Source organism: Pyrgilauda ruficollis, unplaced genomic scaffold (assembly GCF_017590135.1).
Source record: "Pyrgilauda ruficollis isolate IOZ18807 unplaced genomic scaffold, ASM1759013v1 scaffold164, whole genome shotgun sequence".
In the NCBI taxonomy this organism is placed as follows: domain Eukaryota; kingdom Metazoa; phylum Chordata; class Aves; order Passeriformes; family Passeridae; genus Pyrgilauda; species Pyrgilauda ruficollis.
The window spans coordinates 1,050,632-1,078,016 of NW_024515209.1; the positions used below are offsets into that span (position 1 = coordinate 1,050,632).

The 27,385-nt window shown below is 41.6% G+C and overlaps 1 protein-coding gene across 6 annotated transcripts in view; it reads right to left on the minus strand.

Annotated features, from left to right (window-relative positions):
* RASGRF2 (Ras protein specific guanine nucleotide releasing factor 2) overlaps positions 1–27,385 on the minus strand; it is a 120,364-nt gene that overhangs the window by 45,243 nt on the left and 47,736 nt on the right. For 3 of the 6 annotated variants that reach the window (XM_041463302.1, XM_041463298.1, XM_041463296.1), the window contains exons 3-15: positions 26,321–26,468; positions 24,706–24,795; positions 23,271–23,524; positions 21,884–21,963; positions 21,232–21,425; positions 19,357–19,466; positions 17,653–17,771; positions 12,903–13,063; positions 11,833–11,923; positions 10,833–10,969; positions 8,223–8,305; positions 5,290–5,538; positions 4,539–4,927 (exon numbers count right to left, since the gene is read on the minus strand). In XM_041463302.1, the coding sequence (XP_041319236.1) occupies positions 4,539–4,927; positions 5,290–5,538; positions 8,223–8,305; positions 10,833–10,969; positions 11,833–11,923; positions 12,903–13,063; positions 17,653–17,771; positions 19,357–19,466; positions 21,232–21,425; positions 21,884–21,963; positions 23,271–23,524; positions 24,706–24,795; positions 26,321–26,468 (2,105 nt within the window). The remainder of the gene's footprint in view (positions 1–4,538; positions 4,928–5,289; positions 5,539–8,222; positions 8,306–10,832; positions 10,970–11,832; positions 11,924–12,902; positions 13,064–17,652; positions 17,772–19,356; positions 19,467–21,231; positions 21,426–21,883; positions 21,964–23,270; positions 23,525–24,705; positions 24,796–26,320; positions 26,469–27,385) is intronic. The other 3 variants (XM_041463300.1, XM_041463299.1, XM_041463301.1) reach the window with 2 other exon arrangements.

Sequence of the window (27,385 nt, forward strand, 5' to 3'; positions counted from 1 at the left end):
CAGCCTGTAAATGGACAGCAGTTACAGAGAACAGCAATCACCATAATAATATGTCCTCAGAAACAGAATTTGTGCAATTGTGTTAAGACTTAAAGTAAGCCAGAGCTGTTTTTTTTTTTTTTAATTCTGGCAGTATCACAGCAACACTACTACCCATTTTCATCCCCCTTATGAGATTTCTTTTTAAACTTCCTCATTTTCATCAACATTCTGCATGCAGCTGGACAGAGCTACTGCAGGACAGAGCTCTCTACTCAAAATTCCTCCAGACTGAGTGCAAGCTGTTCAGCAGGAGATGCCCAAAGGAGTGGGAGACTGCACTGACAGCAATTTAGCATTTATATGGGCCTCTGGCCATTTCCAAATGTTCCAAAGCTGCCCAGCTTTGACAGACCACAATGAGAAATGTGAATAACTTCCCAACACTGCCCACTGCCTACACTCGGGCAGAACAACCTGCTCTTTACCAGTTCACTTTGCAACGTAGAAAAAATGTTACAGCTAAGACAGCAGTTACCCATCTGTGATTAATTTCAATGCATGGCCTGTATTTTGGGATATGCTGTGCTATCATCACATTGGTCTGAATGTGGCTGAAGTAGTGCACAAGAAGAATTTGCTCAACTTTGCATAGAAAAAACTTTCTCTCTCTCTATATATATATATGTACATATATATAAAAATAGTCTGCTGTGCAATTAATGTAAAAACATCCAGCATACTAGATACATAATATCCATGATTATGCGCAACAGCTAACCAATGTTTTTGAAAGCATGAGCAAACATCACAGATTCAGAGAATCCCCTGAGCTGGAAGGGACCCCCAGGGTCAGGCAGTGCCACCCCTGCCCTGCACAGACCCCCAACAGCCCCACCTGGGCATCCCTGGAGCGCTGTCCAAGCTCTCCTGGAGCTCTGGCAGCCTCGGGGCCGTGCCCATTCCCTGGGCAGCCTGGGCAGTGCCAGCACCTCTGGGGCAAGCAGAACCTTCCCTGATCTCCAGCCCCAATTCCCCTGTGCCAGCCCCAGCCGTGCCCCAGCAGAGATGGGAGCTGCCCCTCGGGAGGAGCTGCAGCCCCTGGTGAGCTCTGCCCTCATCTCCTCTGCTCCAGCTGAACGCACCAAGCACCCTTAGCTGCTCCTCATGTGGCCCCTCCAGACCCTTTATCATCCCCATGTCTCTCTTTCGGGCACTCCCTAACAGCTTTAGATCTGACATGAGGGTGCCCAAACTCTCCCCAAGACTCGAGGTGAGGCTGCCCCAGCGAGTGATGCTGGGCCTGGTACCCCCCAGGACAGGGATGCCCCTCCTGGCTCCAGCCACCACTGACTCAGACTGAACTAGACACGGACCAGGACCTGCAGGTCCCATCCCACAGCTGCTCTCCAGCCCCTTGTTCCCCAGTTCATCCACACAGCCAGGGGTGCCCATCCCAGGTGCAGAATCTCTTGTTAAACCCGACACGTTTGGTGAATTCGCACCCCACATTTGCTGAGCTCTCTCTGCAGGGCCCCTCTGCCCTCAGGGGACTTAACAGCTCCTCCCAATTTAGTGTCATCAGCAAACTTACTTAGTACTCCGTAGAGTCCTGTGTCCAGGTGGCTAATGAAGATGTTGAAGAGCACAGGGCCAAGGACAGAACCCTGGAACCCCAGCAGTGACCAGTGCCAGCCTGGTGCCACCCCAGCCACCGCCACGCTCTGTGCCTGCCTTGAGCCCACGATGGTTTTATCCACCTGTGGGCTGGACAGTTTGTCCACATGGTCCCTGGGAGAGACTGTGTCCAAAGCTTTGATGAAGCCCAGAAAGATCTCATTACTGCCTCTCCTGGGTCACACAGGTGTGTCACCCTGTCATAGAAGGAACTCAGGTGTGACCGGCAGGACCTCCTCCTTGTCAGGCTGTGCTGACCTATTGTTGCCAGATGAATACCTGTTTGCTCAGCTGCTAGGGAAAAGACAATGATTATTTTGTAAAATCACTGACCTGAGGAACTGCATAATGGGGATCACGTTAAACATCAACCAAGAAGAGGAGCAGGAGAATACACTTTCATCTCCAAAATAACAAATTACATTGGTTGGGCTAACTCGGCTCCAGATTTGGGAAAGTAACACCAAACTCATGGGGTGGTCAAGTGCCACTTCAGGGCTGAGACCACTGTTCAGACTCCTGAGACAGACAAACTCATGTGAAAAGGGAAGGAATATACTTTGATGACTGGGGGAATGATTATTGTTATCATATGTATGTTTGTCCTGGGAGAACCTGTGAGCACTCCTGTACACTGCAGCCTGGAACAGGAGCTTTGCTGTGCTCAGCATGCACACACAATACTGGAGAGGAGGCAGCTGAGTGAGGAGTGCCCGCTGCTCAGGGCTGCACTGCTGCTGGAGAGGTTCTGTCCATTTTTCTGTAACATGATGCCTCAAGGTGTTTCCCAATACCTCCCAGGGTAATTTTCTCCATGGCCTTACCAGGTGCTGAAGTGAGACTGATGGGCTTGTTTCCAGGGTCACCCTTCCTGTGCTTTTGAAAACTGGGACAATGTTAACCAGCATCTCCTAGTTCCTATGCTAGAAACCTTTTTCCCCTCTGAGAGGTGCATCCCATCAAGTGTCAGCAGATCAGGTGTTGTATAGACCATCCCATGGCCAAAACCCCAACATTATTCTGATGACACCGGCCCCTGCTCTTGACAGGCAGACTCCTAGAATGCTACAGTGGATAACTTCCCTGTTAAAATGGTTTTTTTTGGTTAAACAATAGGCAGTATTCTATAAAAACAATCCTGTGGTACAATGAAATATCTAATTTATTAGCAGGGCACCGCTACTTCATCAGTAGGGAGCAGACATAAATTTCAATCGTATTTGTCTTACTTTGATTTGGTAACCCCTTTCTTCTTTCCTCTCTCTGGTTTTTTGTTATTATAGTACTACCAACTAAAACTGAACTACATTTTGCTCAGATTTACAGATCAAATTCCTCAGACAGTAAGCCAGGCCATGTACAACCATTTTAAAATATTAATCTTAGGAACAGAAAAAGCATTTTTAAATTGTATTATTTTCTGTTTAGTATAACAACAATAAAAAAAAAGATCACTGCAAACTTCTATTCCAATTAAGAAGATCATTCCCCTCTCCCCAAAGGAGAAATAATGTCCCTTTCTGTTTCCTGTGAGACTGAAGCTACTTCCTTGCTTTTCTGTCTATACCTACAATGCTCCCAACCCTAGAGGCCCACACTGAGGCTTTTATCAACCAGCTTCACCCTCTGGAAGTAAAACCTATTGCAAGGTGCCTTACAGAATCCCTAGAGGAAGCAGGCATTTGCTCAGGAGCAATTAATCTATTCTAGACTCATAACTTCTGGAGGGATAACCAGGTGACATTCACACCGCCTGGTGCAAATGTCACTGATGTACTGAGCACATCACAGGCATTGTTTATTTGGATTAGTGATGGAATCTCCCTGGAAAAGCAGCCCTCTCTGCAAACATGTTAAAGCTGTTAGGTCTTTCTTTTTAACTTAGTATTTCACTTCCTGCAGTACATGGTACAACTCAAAAATCTCTCACCTCAGCAAACATCAAATATTCTCTTCTGCCTTTCTCCTTACACTGCACTGAAGTGAAAACAGACAAGGTGCTGTGGGTTGCAACAAGATGAGCTTTAAGGTCCCTTCCCACCCAGGGCATTCTGTGATCCTGTGGCTTTGCCATGCTGCTGCTGTTGGGAAGGAGCAGCAACGGGCTGGGATCAGAGAGCACAGCAGAACCTCAACCAGAGGAGCAGCAGTGTGCCAGGGCTGTCCTCCCCTCTCTACCACAGACAGTGGGTGCAGATGTGAGAAAACCCAGGCTGAAAGGCCCAAAGGGATCATCTCCAGCACCAAAGGGCTCAGGCCCCAGCTAAGAAACAACATCCCAGCTTGGAGAGCAGATGTGGGAAGAGATAAAAGAAATATTCCCTACTCACAAACTACAAAAGAGTTGCCACAGAGGCAGAAGCCTCCTACACCCTGAAAGTGCTGGAGACTTTTCCCTGGAGTTTGGACAGATTCCATGGATGCTTCCCTGGGGATTGAGGGAAAGGACCTCAATGTGTGCTCCACCAACCACTGGATGATAAGAGCCTAATCCTAATTAATTAATCCTAATTAATTAAAATCCTAATTAATTAATCCTAAGCTGTATTGTTTCTTCACTAGCTGTAACATTAACAGGTACCTTTAACCTCATGCTGTATATTAGTAGGGGGTTTTTGTACTTATTCCTGTGTAATATTAGCTTGTTTTAAGTCTTACGTCTGTTAGTTTTCTGTCTATTAAATAAATAATTCATTCTCTTATAGACCAAATCAGCCATTACTAAAGAACTTGTGATCAAGAGTGGCTTTTCAGGTGCTGACCACCTCCATAAAGCCGCTGCCTGCTGCCAGAGACCTGGGCAAAGGGCAGGGACTTATCCAAAGTCCCAAATATGCACTGTTAACAGGCAGCGAGCAGCACGCTGCACTCCAGTGCAATACCTCTGCGGATGCTCCTCCTCAGCTTGTTGCAGAGGTCCAGGCGTGGGTTCTCCAGGCTGTCCTCGGCCGAGCCCGGGCTCTGCTCGGGGGACGACAGCCCCCGGCTCAGGTCCAGCGGCGCCTTGCTGCCCGTGGGCGGCGGCGACGTGGCCGGGCTGTAGTTTGAGGTAGGACTGCTGGCCACAGACGAGGCTGAGAGGTCGAGGGCACCGATCCTGGAGTTCAGCGAGGAGGTCAGGGACAGTTTGCGGGTCCTGGCAGGGGAGGAGGTCCTGGAGAGGGACAGGGGAGGAGGAGAGGAAAACTTGCGGCAGAGGTGTGGCGACTTGCCATCAGCCAGGTACTCCCCTCTGTTGTTCTGACTGGTGGCAAAGAACAGCTCCAAAGACCTGAGGGGCAGAAACACAAAAAGAGCAAAACGGTAGCAAACACTGAACAGATTTAAGTGAAAACACTTCAATTTTGAGCAAATCTGCACGGCACTGCAAAATCTGTGTGACACTTCGTCCTCAAAGCTTGGGCATATAGCTGAGACAGACCTTCCATAAAACTGGCGTCCTGTTTACACCTTTCTCTTAGATTATTTACATGCAGAAGAAGCATCTATTATTGAGAACCATTCTCTCAGATTATTTACAAGCAGACAATAATGAGGAAAACCCCCACAAAACCAACAGTGACTGAGGCAGTGATATCTCTCCCAGCAATCTGTGACACAGAGGTCCCGGGAAGGTGCAGGCCCCGGGCTCACCTGACAGGAATGGAGGTGAAGGGCCGCCTGTAGATGTCGGAGAGCTTCTCCAGGACCACGGCGGCGGTGGTGAAGATGCGGTAGGTGTGCAGGAAGGTGTTGAGGAAGTCGATGCTCAGGAACCGCAGGTCCGTCAGCCGCTCCAAGAGGCGCTCCACGCTCGCGTAGCGGATTTGGGGGACTTTGCAGGAATTCAGCGTCTTGCTGAAGCAAATATCGATGTCATCTCTGTGAAGACGGGCGTCGGATCTACACAACAGTCAAATTTAAAACATTTTACCAACGAGTGATAAGGCTAAGGTAATGCCTTAATTCTGAGCTTTCATGTTTTCCAGATTCTGTACTGCATTGGTATATTATTATATTAGTACATAACTGTGATTAATAACACAACTTAATCACTGAAACTTAATATTATATTAGTACATAACTGTGAATTTTATATAAAGTATTAGCAAGTTCTCCTCACAGCTCAGGCACACAGAACAATCCTTTTCCAGCCCAGAACCAAGGACACCGCTGCAGCTTCAGCCCCAAAAAGTGCAAACAACAGGGGATGGAGCAGAGCAACCTGGGAGGGTGGGACTGCATCAGCTGAGCTGGAACTGGACAGTGAAACCAATGTGGAAATGGACCAAAACTTATAAAAGTGTGAGAACTCGTGACTCAGAGTCCCTCTGGGGTCTGTCTTGGGTTCATCTTGGGTGTAGCCACAGCTGGCCTCTTGTACTGCCCAAGGTGTGTCCTTTGAAGGCCTTTTAATAAATACCCACTTTATTCCTTTAACTCTGTCTAGCCTCTGCTCTAGGAGCCTCTCAAGGCATTAAAGGAGTGGCACCCCTTTAGCTGTTCCTGTCAACACAAAATCAGCAAATATTTATGCACTATTGTGTTTCATCAATGCAGGAAAACTTTTAATTTGTCATGAAAACTGCTTCATAACAAAGGGAATTTAAATTTTATTTCTGGCAAATGCTTTACACTTCAAAGCCTAAGAAACTGTTAATCATGCTTACATTTCTGAAATGGAACAGGTGGCAGAATGGTCCCCTCTTGTCTCTTTCAGGCTATTGTGGCCCATAGGTCAATATTACTAAATTCTCAGTATGGGATAATTCATTGCAATGATTTCTGCTGGGATCAAGCTTTATCTAAAATAAAGTGATGGATCCTAAAAATTAACCCCTTAGCTAGGTTTAAGGCTTACCTGCAAATTAACACCTGCCTTCAGCTCCAAGAATTATTTTTTGTTTTAAGAGAGGAAAGAGGGAACAGCACAAAACATCTCAAATTTCAAAGCAGAAACCAAGAAAAATCTTTATTTTAGTGAAAAAACCAAAACCAAAAACCAATAAATTTTTGCTTGAAAACAAAAAAAACCAAAAACGTTTACATAACCCTATCCATAATGGGGGGGGGGGGGGGGGGGGTTCCCCCTCCCTGCCAGCTCTGCTGTGACACCGTTGTGCCACCGACCCTGGGCACTTACAGGAATGTGCTTTCTGTTGACAGAGTGGCAGAACTATTTTTTGTCCCCTTAAAAAGGAAATAAGCCTAGAAGTTTCTCTCCTCAGTTAGGTGAAAAAAGTTAGGGGGGGTGGGGGGGGGGTGTTTCCCTCAAATTCTGTTTTGCTAAGTTTGTAAATAAACAGGATGAATACTAAGTGAAGCATCTTTCAATACACCCCATCCTTTTGTAAAACATTATTGGATTTGCTGAGAAGAAAGATAAGAATATTCCACACAATTCTACACTGTATTACATGAAAGAAACAGCAACAAAAAAATCTTGTTTCTCACTATAGACCCTCCAAAAAGCAGCATTTTTTTGTTTATACCATCCAATGACATCTGACTTTGAAAGTCAAACTGTGCTGCAGATCAGGCAAGTCAAATTTAAGAAGGAGAACACCCAGTCTGTGTCTGTAATGAAGGTCCTGTATGTTCTTCAGAATTAATATTCCCTTCTGTTGGCACAGGGACTGAGGTCCTGCTGTACTTTGAAAGGGAACAAATGTCCTTTTAAGATTCAGAGGTTACGCACTGGAGAGTTCCTGGAATAAAGCTGCAGACAATAAAATGCCTTATTTCCAGGGATCAAAGGTGTGTGCCCTAACAGTGCATTCCCAGATGCTTTCTCTTTCACCTTTCTAAGCACAAAGACAGGAAAGGAAATAACAACAGAAGAGGCATTTGAGAAACCAAGAGATGTGACAGATAATAGTGAGACAGGAAATAGTTTTATATCTATCCTTATGTTTCATTTACTTATATATTAATTGGATTCTAATAAGTAAAACTCAGGTAAATTGAGGTATGTAGAAGATCCAAGCTGTGTTAAAAATCTGGAGTCAGGTAGTGAAAATATCTCACTAGAAACAAAACCCGCTTATTACAATAAATAACTGAGAGAATCCAAACATAAGGGAAATAACCTTATAAACAATGGTGCTACTTTGATGTGATCAGTTAAAATCACGAGAGAAAGTAATCTTTTACCAGAAATAACAGAAATACAGAGAACAAAAACTTTGGCTAATATAACAAAATAGCTTTCAAAATGGTGAAATTGTCTGCAGTCACATAAATTCTGAAGACTTGTAAAAAATCTTCAATAAAATTATGAGATGAAAAGGAAAACCTGAGAACAAAATCATCCATCTAAGGCATACCTGAAGTCAACTACTCAAAACCCAGGTAACGCTAAATTGTGATCCAACACTGTGAATTGAGAGTTCACCACTCTGAGTGATCCCTACACCTCCAAGAAAGGGATTTGAAAATACATGTTTTGGGATAGAGAATCAGTTCCACTCAACCAAAATGGGAGGGGAAAAAAATTAAAGGTTTGCATTTTCTAAACACATGCTTTCTCTTGTTAAAATTTTTATTGAGGAAACACAACAATCTATTCTGTCCTCTGCTGCACTTACTTGATCATATGTGGCACTGTGACTTTGGAGTTTTCTTCAAACACTATTGTCATTAATCCATTGCACCTTATATTATCAATGCACTGTGGAAATAAACATTGAAAACTGTTAAATTCAGAACACTTTTTATATCCCTATAAGTCTGAAGCACAGCTTTTGCAGGGTATGGGCTGATTAAGACAAGGTATTTTCCCAAATGAAAAGCAGTGATGCAGGAATTAAGAGTTGACATGCTTCTCTGGCCTTTGCCTCTCAGGGTATCCTGTTCAGAAACCTTTTTTTTTTCCACATGATTAAGTATTTTGACTTGGAAGTGATATTTCCTTTGAAGCTCCTTTGAAAGGGAACAAAACTCATTATTTCTAGTATTTCCTCAAAGAGTGTAAGCTTGAGAAATCAAGACCACAAGAAAGTCAGAATGCTTTATACTCCAAGGGGCACAGTAATACCTTAACCTCTACTCTGTGCAGAAGACCAGAAGGGAATATAAAAAGCTTCCAGAAACACATTTGTGAAAACAAATTCAAGTGGTGCTCCTTGTGAAACGCAGCTGTGAGGAAGCCATCCAAGCTGCTCCCTGCAAACTCCTGTATAAATGTTTGAGGTGGGAATTAGGAGGGACTTTTATGTGCACTTTTATGTAGTTCAGATGAGCCCAAAGGAGGGAACAGAGCTGGGGAAGGGGCTGGATCTCTACCAAACTCTACAGGGCTCTTGTCTGCTTTATACTTTCTACTTTTATTCATACACATATATATACATACATATGTAAACATATAAATATACATATATATATATATGGACAATCTCCTTACATCAGTAAAAAGGAGTTTCAGAAATTATCACACACATTTATCCTGACTTCAAGAACACACGTAGCCTTCAGGCTGTGGAATATTTCATTTCAAACCAATGACTGATACTGGATTGCTCAAACCTGATAATGACAGGCCTCTTCAGGTTTAGATTACATCTACAGTTACAAATTTAAAGTATCATCCATGCAGTTTTATGTGGGTTTCAATTCAGGATTTTAAGATTATTTGGAAAGTGCAGCTGCAGTAATTCACAGTATGATTTTCTCAAATCATTACCTAAAAGCAGTGAGAAACACATTTAATAGAAGTACTTATATTTCCCCTATTTGACCTTGAAATATTACAAAGAAGCCCTTATCACCAATCATGGTATCAGATGATTTTTAGAATTATTATAATTTAGGCTAAGAATGGACTTAGTAGCATTCTTAAATGGTCTTTCCACACCAGCAAATAACTCCTGTGATTTTATATGTCAATGGAAGAACAATAATTCCCTGAAAGTCTGTTCTGTAAAAAATTCTCCAACCAGGTCTGTCTGTAAGACAGCAAGTTGTAGCTCATACTATATTTTGAGATTTTTTTATTTGCCTATTTTTGTTCTTTCAAAAATGTTAATCCAGCATAAAATAAGTCAGAATTCTTATTTTTTAAGCAATTTCTCCTCATTATGATGATGATTCATCTGGAGATGTTGCCAGCAATGATAGCAACTTTGGAAATGCATGACATTCCATGCTGATATTCCTCTAATCAGCTATTTCTCTCTAAATTAATAGAGGATAGGACCTGAATTCAGAACTGTGAGAGATTAATGTTCTTGTTTGTGTGCATAAACAAAACACAAATAGCCTTGATTTAGCTCTGGTTAGCTTGAAGTTTAGGGGTTTTAGGCTTTTTTTTGCATTCAACTTCTTTCCACAAATAGATTATGACAAAGTTTGTCTATTATGTTTAAAGTAAAAGCGATTTTAAAAAATCCCAACAACTTATCCCTGACATTTAAAGAATTTTAAACACCCTTTTTTGTTCATTCACAACATAGACAGTTCCTGCACTCAGAATGCTCAGCAATTATTTATAATGGTTTGTTAGTATTCATTTTTGGTGGAAAAAAGAGTTTATCCCATTTTCTTACTTCATTATTCATGTGATATGGCACCATTTTCACACTAGAACTCAGGTGGTTTTGATCTGTATGAAAATCATTAATAAACCAGTACTATCCTTATTAAATCAAAATATGTGTCTAGATGGGCTCTTAAACATAAGAATGCTTACCACTATGCTTGTACATGGACAATTTTGAAATGTATACCCCATCTCTGTTCTTGAGAAACACACTTTCCTGGTGACTCAAATGCAACAACAGAATTTTGAGGGGAACAGGCAGCACTAAGGGTTTTTCACAGCAAATCAAAAGTGTTCAGCACCCTGTGTCAGGCTGTTTTTCAGAAGCTCAGAGTGAAGGAAGACCTCACCAAAACCAGGTGAAAAAATGTCTTAGGTTGGAAAAGGGGGTGTGTGTGCCCCCACCCTGACCACAGGGCTCAGCTCCTAAACTGGCTCTGCCAGTGGTTGTTTTGTTTTTTTGTACCATTGCATTGGTATTTTTAGTTTTCCTAGTAAAAAGCTGTTATTTCTATTCCCATATCTTTGCCTGAGAGCCCCTTAATTTCAAAATTACAATAATTCAGAGGGAGGGGGTTTGCATTTTCCATTTCAGGGGAGGCTCCTGCTTTCCTTAGCAGACACCTGGCTTTTCACACCAAGTCAGAAAAGCACAAGGTACCTGGCTGATGTCACTTGTCCATGCAGCTTTCTCCTGCCTTGACGGGGCCAAAAGCACAACAGTGAAAGGAGGAGCATCCGCGGGCTCCACTATCAGCTTGAAATCCAGGTGTCCAAACACCTGCCCAGAACCTTTGGCTTTACAGCCAGAGGGGGAGAAAAAAAGTCACAACATGAAACGTCACGGCATGGGACAAAGAAAACAGTGATTTCATTTATAATGGAAATGCTATAAAACATCTTACTGATAAAGAGCAAATCCAATTAATTATCCAGCAACTCATTTTGCTCTTCACATATGCCAAGCACAAAAATACTGCGATTTGCTCTTCAAGATAAAGTTTCTTATAACACTCGTATGCTAATACATCCTTACCATACTACAAGTATCACTCAAATTAACAAAACTACTGTCACAATTCAAGTGCAAAACTAGACAAACTACAGGATGGAAGACAAAAGGAGTAACAATAAAATAAGCCTGAGACTGTATTTTGTAATTCCATTTCAATAAGCTTGCAGTCCAGATTTGTGGGGAGCCCAAGACAAAAAACTTCCCATTAATTCTTTCAAATCAGTCAACTCCCAGGTATTCCAGAAAGCTAATTATTATGCAGCTCATTTAAGGCTTTTAAATTTTTTTTCTTTTTTTTTTTTTCTTTTCTTTTCTTTTTTTTTTATTTTATTGTACTTTCTTTTTTGAATTTTTATTTTAATTTTATTTCCCACAATGCTCTGGGTGAACTTGAATAGGAAAGCCAGCAAATAATTTGTCACACTTCTCCAGCCAACCCTCTTGAAAACCCAGTAAGGGGTGTTAACAGCAGGAATAAATACAACAAAACAATGCCCAATCCAAATCAGCATGTCCATTACTGGAACAGCAATTCTAACGGATCAGTTTTACACTGTATTCTACTGGTTTCACAACAACATATCTATTTGCACTTATGAAAAAAAAAAAAAAGTACTAATTTTAGGAAACTAGAAACTGTACTTACTACTGACAGCTGAATTTAACTTACAATCATCATCACTCGCTTCTGTCTCCTCGACCAGTGTGCATTCTATCAGAGACAGAACACCTCCTGTCTGTGGAAACAAAGCACATTTCACACAAGTGTTATTTATTCCCATTTGTCACAGGTTTTTTTAAATGTTGACAGGCCTGACTGTAACATTTTACATTACTCAGAGCTCTGAGGAAGACACATGATGCCCACTTTTTCCTTAAAGAACTAAACCCAAACTGATTAAATATAATGTTCTCCTTAATCCAGCAGATCAATAGTACAATGCATAAAACTTCTTTCACTTTTACCGCACTTTAATTTATGGCACACACAGACTTGTTCACAAGTTCCAAAAAAGTTAACTAGAATTCATCTTCTGAATTTAAGTGAAATACATACAAGTTTTTTTTAAAGGTTCTATTAGACTCTATTTGTTTTGCATAAGTACTTGAACTATGTAAGAGGTGCAAAGTGGGAAAGCACATGACCCTTAATAACCTCTTGGTATGCCAAATTAAAATTCCATTCAACATAACCCACTCCATGAACCACCAACATCTCTTACCCACAAGCCAGCACTATGAAAGACTGATTCTCAACAAATATAACTAGATTGTTCTTAGATGACATTTTATTTTAAGAGAACATGCTGTTCAGGAAAACTGAATTGACTTTGAGAATTAATTTTATTAGAGCTCTGGAAAATGTTCTTTGGCAATTCTGCAGGGTTGTACTGACTGATTTATGCACTGAAAACTTACTTAAATTCAGCGCTACATACACTGAATTTATTCGCTACTTCAAACAAATAGATACATCAATGCCTTTTTTTCTAATCCCCAGTTTACTAGAATTAACTGGGTCTAATAAAAGAAAATTGACTGCATTCTGTTACTTGCAATGAAAAGACAAGGCAGTTAAACACTGTGCACCATCCCACTTGTGTTTATAACCACTAATGCAAAGCTCACATGAAACCCACAAAACAGCAAAATGTTGACAGTTCACCACAGATGTGTTTTCATTTTGAAAATTAAATCACAATATGAAGTCCATACCTTAAGAAGATGCAGTTTTCCTCCTGAACTTCTTGTACAAATTAAGAAGTGTTTTGTAAACAAGAAGCATTGCCTTTCTCCTTCTTTCTTCAAAGACAGCGAGCCCAGGCGAACTTTACTCAGCTTTCCCCTCTCAACTGAGGGGACCTGAATAAGGGAACCTGGTAATGAAAGTGCAAAATTTACTGCATTACAGTAATATTTAGTAGGCAGTGCCCAAGCTGTTAATTCATTGAACACTATCACATTAATTAACACAACTCTTCATTCCAGTATCAATGTGTATCAGCGTGTCTTTCAAGCACAAGTCAATCCTTTTTTACTGCATAGGTTCCCATTGTTTATTATCATAAATAGACTCAAGTACAGTCTAGACTAACATGGCAGGATTAGATGCAGGGCTGAGTAGGCAATTAAACGCACTGAGAGGCCATTAATCACAAAATGTGGCTGAACAGCAAACACCATTCTGACAGCCACTACACTTGCAAAAGACACTTCAAACCAGAGAGACAGAGAATGCAAACATGGAAAAGTTCTTTTTGATGGAAAAGAGTTTGTGTGTGTGCCCATGTGCAAGAGAGATGGATATGAAGCACATTTCTTCTTCTTATCTTGTACTGCATAATTGTCAGTGCTCCACAGCTCATCCGAAATGTGTTGCCAGTAAAACACTCCCGAACTAAACTGAACCTGCTTACATAAGCCTGAATTTTGCTTTGCAGAGCTCCAGGCTGGGGACAGCTCTGCTTCTCTTGCTGTTTCACATCTCAGTCTGTGACCAACTTTTCCAGATTGATCCCACCATGTGTATCACCTCCAAATTTGGAGCAGGAGTTAAATTTGGTGGTGAAGTGCAACTCCTCTGTAGATTAAACAGAAATATTTCTACCATACAACTTGCTGTTAGCAGACAGGGCAGCCAAGAGACCTCCGAGTCTCCTTCCCACACATCTCTCCTCACCATTACCTTTACACTGGCTCGTGCCTTCTTCCAGCATCAGGCACTCACACAGCCAAACCAGCAGGAAAATAACGCTGGGAAGAGGCAGCTGACTTAGCTCCCTGATAGGTGCAAGGTCACAAAAGCACCAAGAACTGATGATGCAAAGCAGAACAAGCAGCAGGAGAAGGCTTTGACCTGCCCCTTCCAGATATGAAATGGCACGGCTGCATCAAAGCTCAAAGTAGTGGTGGCACCCTGACACAATGCCAGCCTGACAGAATTACCCATGAAATATTAGATTAGCAATTCTTACTCTGTGTTGTCAAAAGGATTATCTTTCTCAAAGTTCACATATGCAATCTTGAATTAACAAACAGAGAAATTGCAGTAACTGAGAAAGGTGCTATTTATCTACAGTTTTTTTCTGTGCTTAGCTCTCTCTATATATTTAAGTAGCCTTGAATTATTAATATGTAAACTTCTGCTGACATGGGAAAATACACAGCAGTAAATTTGCCAGAGAGCACTGTTCTCTGACAGACATTTCACATTTAGACTAAACGTGCATAACACAACTTGTGTCACCAAAACAGAACAGTGAAGTTATGCTCTAGAATTTTGCAGAGGAGTTTGGAACATTTCAGATTCACTTACATTCTAACCCAAACCCCTAAACATTTACTGGCTGTTGTGCATTTCCCCTGGACAAGCAGCCAACCTGCCTCAGCTGTAAGAGAGAGGGAGGAGATCATTTCCATGTGTTGGAACCGTGACTTCTCCATGTTACACTGAATGTCCCTGAAGCCACACTGCAAGGCCAGCATGTTCAAAACAACTTCCAGACAAAATTCCCAGGGTATTTTTAGTCCTAGAATTCCATCTGCACATTTAGCGTAGCAATATTCAATCTGTACATTTTGTTTCTGCTTTGCTTTGTAGAGTAATAGTACTTATAAATGTGATATGCTTACAGAAGTAAGTCTGCTGGTAATTGTTGTTTATTTATTTGTATTTTCATTAGAATGCATTAGAATTAGGAATAACGTGCTCTGTTCTGCCATAATGGGCTGAGGTTAAACAGTGTTCTTGCACAGAGCTGAAATACTGTTTAATAAGTAAAACAGAGCAAACCTCCTTCTAAAAGCAGAAAACAGAGACTGCATTTTCTCTTTTTCAAATGTGCAGAGAGGAACACATCTCCTACACATACTGCATGGCTGACACCAAGCAAGGACCTTGGGCATTCTCATCAGGCTTTAGTGGTTAACAAAACTGGGCATTGGCTCTACCACAGATTTCCTCTTAAGGGAAAAAAATGGTCACAACTGTCCAATGCACAGATGCAATGAGCAAGTGAAGCTAATTTTAGAACATTCACTAACAGTATAGTTTGGACAATAGTGTAATCCTATGAATTTTTATCCAGCCTCAGGCCTAAGCACTTTCAGCATATCAGTGCTTCAGCAGTCACCCTCTCAGCCTTTGCTCAATCCAAGGAATATAAAAGGCTGTATTTATAAACAAACACAACCATTCAGAAGTCTACATTGAACTGTCTGATTGACCAGCTCAATCTGGCTTTCCCCATGCTGGAGGTTTTCGGGCTTTTTTACTCTTTTTTGTTGTTTGTTTTTACTGCTCAGAGGGTTAAACATTGTAAGAGGTTGCTCATTCAGGGAGGCTGCAGGGTCTCTGTCCTTGGAAACAACAAAATACTGACTGGACAAGGCAAAAACCAACCTCCTCCAGCTGGTGCTGCTTTGAGACTGGAATGGATAATTTCCAAAGTCCCTTCCAGCTCCAGCTATTGCCGGATTTTGTGGTCATGATATCTTTATCAGCACAGGTAAATTCACAGCAGCTGATGGCAGAAGCATCAGAGTGTTTGAAGGCACCAGAGGGGCTCAGGGTGTTCAGTTGTTTGGATATCAAAAGATTTGAGACTCCCTGAGTGTCCTTCAGCCTCACAAGGAAAATGTTCCTCACTTGCTTGTGTGCCTGACTATAAAATCTGTACCTAAGTAAGAGGCAGGGAAAATCAGACCACAAGAAACTCGAAAGAGAATTCAAAATCTGCATTGCAAAGCACTGCCAGGGACAGTTCCCGCGGTCTCAACATGCACAACTCAACAGAATCAATCTCTTCTTAAACATGTAAAGTCTGTAACACACGAAAAAGTTGTCATTAACATCCACAAAAAAAGCCTGAACAAAGGTAGTGGCACCTCTCTCTGGTTTTAAGCTGGAAAAGAGGCTCCTGTGCCCATCTACACTAATCAACACAACAAAAAGCAGCCTAACTGACACCAGAGGAGATGGACACCACTGCCAAAGTGACCCCACTACCAGATGTAAAAGGAAAATGGGCTCCATTACTTCATTTGCTTTATTCAGATTTCTGCCCTTGCACAGAATCACAGGCAGTGGATGTTCCAGCAGATAAGCAGATACAGCTTTCTGTAACACACACTCCTGTCCACTGCCCTCTGACTGCATGCCTAGAAATAAATCTGAATTTAATTTACTTACAGGGTTTGGCCTGGGCCTGACAAGCCAACAGTAATTTGTTCAGATCGATTCCCACAAAAAAAGAATTCTAAGTTTTACTGATGAAGCAGTGGGTACATGGACAAAACACTGTTAGTCAGTTTTAATGGGAAAACCCCAATAAATAAAAATACATATTTGTATTACATATTGTAATAATCTTGAAAAAAATTCGAAACTTAAATTTAGATTTCATAGTACAAGTCAACCTAGGATAATCACAGCATTATAATTTTTTGCCTGTGGGTAAAAAAAACAACTTGCCTTTTTTTTTTTCCTGAAAACCACATTCATAACTCTTAAAACACCTCAGAGATAACAAATGCATACATTTAATGAAGAATCAAGTAATTTAATAGGGTTTGTAAAAACAATATTGTTAGTGTATTGTAAAAATAATATTGGAAGTTATTACAGAAAATTCATAGTTTGGCCACATAACTACAGAAACAGCATAAAATGCATTACAAAATGTACAGAAAGCCTATTAATTACCAGGTGCAATATGGCCCCATCAAATACCAGATGTTCTGCCGAGGTTATCTGGAAAAGGCTTCATGAAGAGATGCACCTAAATTATATTCCTAACCTTTCCTGAGTATATTTAATGATTTTCAGCACAAAGCAGCAAAACCTATCAAAATCCTGCACTACAGATCTGTAGTTATTGTGTACAAGTGTAGTAACTGGCTTCAAGAGGTCCAAAAGTAAAATACTATATAAATGGGAGAAAAATAAGCAGCTACAGTAAACACCACCAAGCAAGAATTTTAACCAATTTGCAGTTCCTGGCAAAAAAACAAACCCTGTCCCCTATTTAAAATGGAAATGTTATTCTAGCAGAGTTTTTTGGAACTTAACAACAAATTCCACCTCTGCTGTAACTAATTTTCAACAGAAAGAGTTTCCAAAGCTGCCGTCAATAGACAGAGAGGAGAAGAGTGCTGCTCTTCCCCTGCTCCCTCCCCTTGGGACCACAGCCCAGGCAGAATGTGAAGCACAGTCCCAGGGGGGCTTTGCCACTCACGTGCTGCTGATTTTCCTGCAGAGCACAGCACAGAACTGAGGTCCAACCACAGCCCAAAATCCCCTGTTTCAGGGCACTTTGTGACTCACCCTGCAGGGACAGGGGGCAGGCTCAGGATGCTGACAAGAGCTCAGTGCAGCGCCCAGCCTGACGATGGCACTGTGAGCCCTGCTGCCCCCAGTGCAATTCTTTTCATGATTTTCGGGCAGCTTTGCAGAGGAATGTCTTACCTTGGCGGATAAAGGTTTGGCTGGTGTCTAGCAATATGTCACAGCCCTCCACTATGGTCCTCTCTATGGCCAGGTTCTTACGGATGTTCTCTGTGTCACTCACCTCGTCGTGCATCACTCTGTTGGGGACAAAAATGCACTTTATCTCCCAAAAACGTGCCTCACACCTGCTGTGTCTGTGAAGACACAGTGCATGCCCCTCACCACCTGCCACAGATCTACCCACCCAGTGCCTCATCACTCCACTCTGCACTCCAGAGCAGTCTCCTGCCTTTTTTCCTCTCCTTTTCAAATCATTCTTGTGATCATTTTGATTTTTCAGCAGTCTATTTGGCAGACTAGTGACTGCTCCTGAGCACATCTGACAGATGCCACTGAAACTTCAAACTTCACAGCTGATGGAAGAGAACCTGATCCTTAATGCCACAAACAGGGAAGTGTTGCATAGAATTATGTAGGGCACACTGTAAATTTCCTCTCCGTGGGTTTAGGGTCCTACTCTGTCCCTGCTTCATCTTTACAATTCAATGTATCAGTCCTTTTCCTTTCCCTTTCCTTTCTTTTCCTTTTTCCTTTCCTCTTTCCCTTCCTTCAACAAGCACAGCTTTGATATTTCAACATTTCCTTTCTCCTATTGTTTTTTGTTTTTTCTTTTAATATAGGCATTCTCCCCTTACAGAGAAAAATACAGATTTTATATTTTTCAGTACTGAAACCAACCCAGGAGCTTATATGATCTTGCAATGATATTTTCCTAAAGTGGGACTGGACTGCACTTTCTGGAATCTCCTCCTCCCTCAGGACTACCTTAAAGGGGTGGAAATGAGTCAGTTTATTTTACATTTACGGTCTCTACTGACTTTATGAGCAGAGAGGATCAGTCAGTCCCAGACTCCAGTCCTGAGTGTTCAGTGGTGAATCAGTTGGATCAGCAGTGAACTCTGACTTATGAGATGAAGCCAGTCCAAAGCTGATTTATCTGCTCGTGCAGATCTTTTACAACTAAATATTCTCCAAGCACATCTTTAGTGAATACTCCAGACACTGAATATTTATATCCTGGAGTTCACTCATGGTCTCTTTGTTCACAGCAGAAAACTGCATTTCCCAGAGAGCAGAAACAGATTTCTCACTGGGCTGATGAGAGGAACATCTGAGAAAGGTCTGGGGGTTCAGGGAAGAGCCTCACTGTGCAGGTTTCCACAGGGAGCAAAAGTTCTCAGAATATTATCTTTAGTTCCTGCTTAGCTGGCATTATTTGAAGCACATATAAAAGTCAATTTTTACAGCAGCATGCTAAAATTGTGACACAGATAGAGAACGAAGTACTTTCCAATACCATAATTATTTAAAATGCCCTTCTCTCTTTAAATTAAGAAAAATAAAATTTCTTTATGTAAAGAAAACTGCTCTGTTCATAACCCAGGAATAGGTGGTTTCTATAGTGATTTCAATTCTCCCTAACCAAAATACAAGGAGACACTTGGAGATTTAAAATTGACCAAAAAAAATAAATAGAACCGACAAAACATTACACTGACATATTTTTAGTTTTTTCTTTATCTTCTGTTTTGGGTTTGATCCCTTTCTTTAAAATGTGTATCTTTTTAAAAGAGCAAAAACAAATAAAAATAAAGAAAAACTGATTTTTCTTTTCAAAACCTTTAATTCAAAATTATCAGATAGAAGGTAGAAAAATCTTACCTTGAAAGTTCTTCTAGTTTAGATTTAGCAAATTCAAGGCTTTTTCTCTCAACGTGTTCGTGTGGTGTGTGAGCCAAAAGTTCATGAAGTGTTATAATGTATCTGGGAATCTTGAAACCAATAAGATATAATATCAGTAAATCCATATATACCTTCCCTCAATTTTAATAGATGATGAGCATGTAAATTTCTTTTGACATTGAAAATACCAGGTGACCTGTCGGCATTCAGGAAACATTCACATTGCACAAAAGGAGATGGAAGAATGTCCAGCATTTGTGTATTAAAGGCTACAGGGTAACAAGGACCCTTCAGAGCTTTTAACCACAGAAAGAAGGACCCTTCAGAGCTTTTAACCAAGCGATGGTGCAGCATAACTGCTCTGACACAACAAGATTTATGTAGGAGGAGAGGCAACATTATGCTCATGTGGAAAGTCACCAGCAATGACATAATAACATTCCTCATCAGGCAGGAACAGGACCATCTCCTTCCCTCCCTTGACCTGGCTTCAACTCAACCCAAAGAAACCCCATACCCACAAAAACTTTAAAATATACCACTTCAAAAATTAAAAAAGTATTGTCGCAGGTGCTAATGGCTCCTTAGGCTAATACGAATAACTATCATTTACCTAAGTGTCACTGATGCCCCTTTTTAATTTTATTTTCTCTATCTGGCTTGCCAGTGACTGCACAAACCGAGGGGGTTCACTATTCCTTGCGAGGAAAATGTCAGGTTAAATGAAAAAGACATAAAATTCTCAGGCCAGTGCTTCACAGACATGGTAAAACAGCAGAAAATGCCTACGCCAGGCAGATCACAGTAAGACATCAGGAAGGTAAGCACAGTTTTCAAAACTTTTGCAGTTTATTTTTCATTTTCTAAAGACCAAGTCACTCAAGAGCAAAGCAGGGAGCAAGATACGAAACGAATTCTCAGTAAGGAGCTTATGGCTGTTCTAAGTTACTGAATATCATCTTCCTCTGGGCTTTATAATCAGGAGTCCCAAGTCAAGGACCTGCTCCTTGCTGATTTTCCTTGGTGTGGGAGGCCAGGTAGGTTCCGCAGGCAGGTGCTGTCGGCAGCACGGAAAGGATCTCCTCTTTGGGCCACACTGACAACTCCCCCAGCCCACCAGACGCCTGAGCCCACATGGGGTAACCACAGCCTCACCAGAGACAGGAGGACTCTTGGCATGGGTGATCCAGTAGGGCTTATAAAAGGAAAAATTCCACGGGTGTGGGTGAGGTGAGGGTGAGGAGAGAGGCAGGAGCACAGGCTCAGCTGCACTGGGGAGCAGGGGCGGGGCCAGGGTATGTAACTAGGGTAGGGGGGCGGGGTCAGGGCACAAATCACCCAATGGGAAAGGGGTCAGGGCAGAGCTGAAGTGAGATTGACATGGGACGCACCAATGGGAAAGCAGAGCGGGCGTGGTTTCTCAGGGGGAACCAATGGGGGAGCAGGGGGTGCAGAATTTTCTGGAACTGGGGGATGAGCAGAAGTCAGTTGGCAGCAGCACATTAACATTAAAAATCAAGGAGTCACGGGGAGTTGTGCCAGTCTCTCGCCCTGATTTACACAGTGGTGTCTTTCCCACCGGCATGGGCCCCCTCACGGCTGTCCCCCACTCTTTGGTGCCATCCTCACCCCACACTCCCCCTCAGCATTCCTGAGACTGAGCGGAGATGAGCCAGCATGGCAGGGGAGGAGGCCTCCACAGATCTCCATCAAAATAAATTACACCAAACTAATTTTCAGGAGAGTGCTTCTAGTTAAGCAAGAAGAGCCCTCAATCGATTGCAATGTCAGTAACACAAAATGAATCTACCAAACAGTAAAACTAAATACGCACAAAAAATACACATGGAGTACCTGAAACATGGGGTAGGTAAGGAAAGTTTCCAGCATTCTGCCCTCACATGCTGGGTTGGCTTCATATTGCTTCAAGAGTTTGTCAAAATCTCTGTTTTGCTTACAGTTTGCCAGCACTTGTAGGCTGTATTGATGATTCCGAACAAATTCTTGATATATGTTCAGCATTGGCAGCAGAATGTCAAATAAGTCAGCTGGAAAAAGCAGAAAAATGCCTTTTTTTTTCCCCCCCCAGGCTACCCATGTATTAAAATACATTTTTAAAGAAAGCAGTGTTTTCTCAGGAAGTGAATTACTATAATCAGTTCTGTTTCCAATACACCAACAATTTAGAAACATTAAACATAGCTTTTTCACCTGCCCAGTGGTGGTTGTTCTGCATACCCAATGGTCAGATAGCATTACCAAAAATACAAGTCTAATCAATGCTTAGGGCAGAGGAATTCTCATATACAGACCGTTACTGCCCACATGGGATTCCCACTACACCTGATCTTGTGGTTCTATGCATATATGTATACATTTTTATACATTCCCTTCAAAAGGGACTTTTAAGAGGTCATGTCTTTAGAAAAAAAAAAAGAAAAATCCCTACTGAATTTTCAAAAGCAAATATGAAAGTTATACCCCTCCAGAAAATAAAGTAACTTACCTAGAATTAAGGTAGGCCAGTTAGCTATTCTTGCTTTTAAGCCCTGGTGAAATATCTCATGAAGAAACATGATTGTTTCACTGAAAAACAAGTATTTAAACAAACAAAAAGACAATTCTGTTTTTATTTTCTGATTAATAATTCACAGAGAAACATCTCTTCCTCTTTTGCACTTTGCTAGAAAAAAAACAGAAGACAGTTATTGTTATGGAAATAAGTGCTTCCTTTTGTTGCATTGTTTAAAAATACTAGCTCAGTGCTTCTAAAAAACTCATAGTATTCAATATAAATATTCTAGCATTATATTCATATTCTAGCAAGGGAAAGGAAACCTGCCTCATGACTAAAGGAACATATTCTATTTCTCAGAAGTTTGGGGCAGGCTTGGATGCAATCCCAGCCCTGTATCTAATGTTAGATGCCTCCTGGGCTACTTGAACATGCTCATTACAGCAGTACTTGGATGCCTAATGAAAGAACAGTTCTTTTTTTGCAGGATGTGAAAAGACAAGTGAGAGGGAAGGAGATTCCTTAGGCAGGACAACAGAAAATAGAAGCTTTGACGTTCTCATCCTCGGGGTCTTATCAGGATCATATGAGGCCACTAAGTCCAGTTTTGCTCTCTTAAGAGAAAAAAAAGAAACAGGAAAGGTGACAGGAAATTATGGGAAACTGCCCTAAAAGCCCTAAATCTGTCCTTTTTTGCCTTTAGCAGAGGAAGACACAGAATGTAGGGAGGTGAAGAGGTCATGCTGGTCTCCAAGAGCATCACCTGCAGCACCTTTGCCTGTCAGCCCTGGAAAAGTATCTGGCTCAGTGACACCTCCTGCACAAGAGCCAAAACAGGGCCAGGACTCTGCCTTCAGCTGAACCAGAGTGGGAACAAACACTCAGGGAAACCCACCAAAAAAACCCCAAATAAAATGCCCAAACCTGTAGCCACGATATTTTATGAAAAATCCATTGCTAGGGTTTTTCTCCTATTCTAGCTGAGAAGCCTCAGAAAAGAAATGTAAACAATTCACTCTCTGATGGCTGTGGAATGTGCTCTGGACATTGTTTACCAACAGGGGCACCTGGGGTTGGTGCATGTTGGTTGTTTCTAATCAATAATCAATCAAAGGTGCAGCTGGCTCGGACTCTCTGGGAGTCAGCAGCCTTTGGTATCATTCTTCTCCTGTCCTTCCCAGCCTTCTGATGGATCCTTTCTCTCTATTCTTTTAGTACAGTTTTAGTATAGCATTTTAATATACTATATATCATAATATAATAAATCAGCCTTCTGAAACATGGAGTCAAGGTTCTCATCTCTTCACTCATTCCGGGAGCGCCCGTTGGCTCAACCACACCAAACCAACACAAAAGATCCCAAATAAATCCCCTATACCTGTTGAGGAAAATGCTGCTGACATCATCGTGGCTGATGGGAGGCTTCTTGGAGCTCGCTGCCATCCTCAGGGGCCGCAGGAAGCAGTTCACCAGGACATAAAGCTGGTGCACGTACTCAGACTCGGCCTCCACCATGTTGAAAACTATCTGGTTCCTCTTCCTCATGCTCTCTGCATGAGGAGAACAAATATAGTCTTGGACAATGGTTTTCCATTTTCTTCTGCACAGCCAGCCCCGCATAAAGCTCTGAACCTAAAAAGGGATCACGCAGGAAAAGAAAGTTAAAAAAACATATTACATGGCTTATCATAAGCTCTTCACTGCAGAAATAGCTTCCAAAATAAAAAGTCTTTGCTCAAAAGTAAAAATGTTCCCTTATTGATATATAATTGTTCTGTAATTAAATATATTTTACATTTCTGTTTGTTAAGGGTCATAATTGTTGCCAGGAAACAGACTGTAAAACATGGCATACATAGAAGGGAATCTTTCACTGCAAACTGGAGTGTTGTCCCCTTCCCATCAGCACAAGTGCAGTTCCTTCTTCCTCCCCTTAGAACATTTCTTTTATACCCCAAAGGTATCCTGCAATACCTCAAGGTAAAACATTCCAGCACAGACTCAGTATCACTATTGGCAGAATTCTTAAATTATTTTTTAAGCTCAGTTTGCTTTCCATTTTGAACAGATAATACTTAGTATAGGTATTTAAATCTTGGTATCAATACATTACTTGGTATCAGACATCAAGGCAACAAACATGGTATTCAAAAAGACAGATTATTGGCATTCTTAAAAAGCACCTCTGTGTCACGGAAAAATCTAACTAAGCACAATATTTATTGAAGTTGGAAGTGCATTAAAGATTACAGAAGAGGTCTACATCTGGCCACAGGAAATTTCATTATGTCTGTGCACTGATCTTGATGAGGAGATCATTCATCTTGAATGAGAAGTGCAAAATTTCACTGGTATCAGTTTACTCTGAAAAAAAAACTTTAAATAAAAGGGGCCCAACTGTCAAAATGACCAAGACACAGAATACAGTGAATTGCATACAGATTCAAAGCTCTCTTGCTACTAAAAGGGGCATTCACAGCTTCTGCAACAATGGTTAATTTACACAAAAAGGAAAACTCACACCAAGTCACCAGCTCAGTGCTGACCCTGGCTTAAACTGCACACTCCAGAAAAAGACAGCAACTAGACACGTTCCATAAAGGACTTCATGCAAATACATCACAAGATTAAATGTGGCACTACAATACATGTAACTGAAGAGATTTAAGTAGGGGCAGGGCAAAGGAAAACTTGCTATTCGACTATACTTTAAAAAAAAAAAAAAACACCCCAAAAAACACTAGACCAAAAAACAGAAGTACACCCCCTCATCCCACCCTCCTCCCTTTAAGCACAAAAGATCTCATGTTTACCTTCTTAATTTTTTTAATATCTGGATCTTCATCTTCCTGGTTGCCTTGATAAGGTCGCATTTTTTCCTTTGTTTTATTCAGTGCTACAATCTGACAAAACCAAACACTCATTAAATGCTTCCTCGAGTTAAGGAAACCCTTGGTTGGAGAACTACCAGAACAACAATTTCCCCTTCCCCCAGCCTGTGGAAGGGGCACAGAATGACCAGCAAACATCTGGGGACAGGCACTGGGGCACTTCAGGCTAGCACAGTTCCCTGTCCAGCTGTCAGGGGTGCCCAGAACCAGCAGGTTCTGCCCCCAAAACAAACTGTGCCTTTTGGGCTATATCAGCCTGGGACTGCAGCAAGGTTCTTAACAACATCCAGGGAATCAGAGCAGTCTGGGACAGTCCTTAACACCATCACAGCCAAACTCAAACCTGAAGGCAGGGAGGAAACAGTGAAATCAGTGGCATCCACTCTGCAAAGCAGTGTGTCATCTTAACAGGATGAAAGGATGACAGGATGTCAGGAAAAGTAACCCAATCAGCCCAACACACCCCAATACTTCAAAAAAAAATTATTATTCTAAGGAGTCACAGGGGGACTGTAACATATTAACCTCACTGGGTTCTGCCATTTTCACAGACTACTACAGAAATTTTAAATACCACTGATGCCTAAAGTTTGAGATTTCATATTTTCCAGACTCTGTGCTGCATTAGTATGTAACTCTGAACTTCATATAAAGTGTCAACACTTTATATGAAGCTGGTCTCCTCACAGCTCAGGCACACAGAACAATCCTTTTCCAGCCCAGAACCAAGGACACCGCTGCAGCTTCAGCCCCAAAAAGAGCAAACAACAGGGGGTGGAGGGGAGCAACCTGGGAGGGTGGGACTGCATCAGCTGAGCTGGAACTGGACAGTGAAACCAATGTGGAAATGGACCAAAACTTATAGAAGTGTGAGAACTCGTGACTCAGAGTCCATCTTGGGTGCAGCTTTGTAGCCACAGCTCTCTTCATAGAGAGCAGGCAGGCACAACTTCCCAAGGATATTTTCTGGGAATTGCAGCAAGGAACCTCAGAGAAAGAGAAAACAATTCTTATCTTTATTCTCTGCTCCTGTTGTTTTTGCACATGTGGAATGTGTTAGGGGGATTGTTTACCTGAAGGGAGTTCTTAATTGGATTCTGATGATGGTTGTTTATATTAATTGGCCTATTGGGTCAAAGCTGTGTCCTGACTGTCTCACACAGTCACAGTTTTTCCTGTAGTATTTTTTTTAGTATTCTTTTAGAAATCTTTAGAGTAGTATGTCTTCAATATAGTATAGTATAATGTAATATAACATAGTTTTAATAAAGCAGTTGTTCAGCATTGTGAATCAATGGAGTGAGATGCCAACCATTCCCTGCATCAGGGGCTCCTGATTCTGCTATACACCTTGGGAGGAGCCACAGCTGGGCTCTTGTGCTGCCCCAGGCGCATCCTTAGAAGGCCTTTCAATAAACCCTACTTCATTCCTTTAACTCTGTCTAGCCCTGCTCTAGGAGCCTCCCAGGGCATCCCCACAGCCACGCACCCAGCGGAAGGCTCCAGTCAGGGACTGCCTGGTGGGGCTGGCCCTCACCTCCGACTTGAGCCTCTCGATCTCCGTGTCCTGGTCCTCCAGCTGGTGCCGGAGCTGGTTGGCCGCCACCTTCTCGGTCTCCACGATCTGCACCAGGTGGATGTACTTCTGCATCAGCACCTCCCGCTCAATCAGGATGTCCGAGTAGCTGCCAGAGAAAGATCAGGTCACTAAAAACAGCCAGATACTGGGTTTTAGTGGTTTTAGTTTAAGAAGGCTTCTGCTCCTGAAGGAACTGTAAAAACAGACACTGGTTCAGGTGAAAAGATGTTTTAAATGATTCCTCTTCTGTGCCTAAAGAACTGTTCATAATAATCATTATTGTTCTTGGCATGATAGCCAACTGTGCAAAACATTACTACTGTTAGATATTTATTATTGTTATATATTTCCTGTCATTAAATATTTACTACTGTTATAGATCTAACTACTGTTAGACATTTACTACTGTTAGACATATACTATTGTTAGACATTTACTTTGTTAGATATGCATCTATTATTAAATACATACTCTTCGTAGATATTTAGAATGGAGACTTGACAAGGTAGAGGCTTTGTCAAGCCTCTAAAGGGGGGGAATAATGCCTTAAGATTTAGCTTTCATATTTTCCAGATTCTGTACTGCATCAGTATATAACTCTAAACTTCATATAAAGTGTTATATCTCCTGACAGTTTACTTAGACAAAACAATCCTTTTCTAGGCTAATACATTTTTAATAAACTCCTACTTTATTTCTTTATTCTGCCTAGCCTCTCTCCTAGATGTCCTCTCAAGGCATCAAAACCCCTCATGGGACTTGGACAGATAACACAGCCCCAGTGGCAATAAACTTGCAAAGACATGCTCGTTTGGCTTAAGTTATAATGTTATAAAGCAGCTTGATCATAAACCAGCCAAATCATAACCACCAAATCATCCACATTGAAACAGTTTAATATCCTTTTTTAGACACAGGTGTAGCAGTACCCAGGTGCACAGTATTCGGCTGCTGAGGGCAAGATAACTGCACTTTTTATGAGCTTCTAATTCTCATGCTAAGCCAAAGAACTCAGTAAACTCA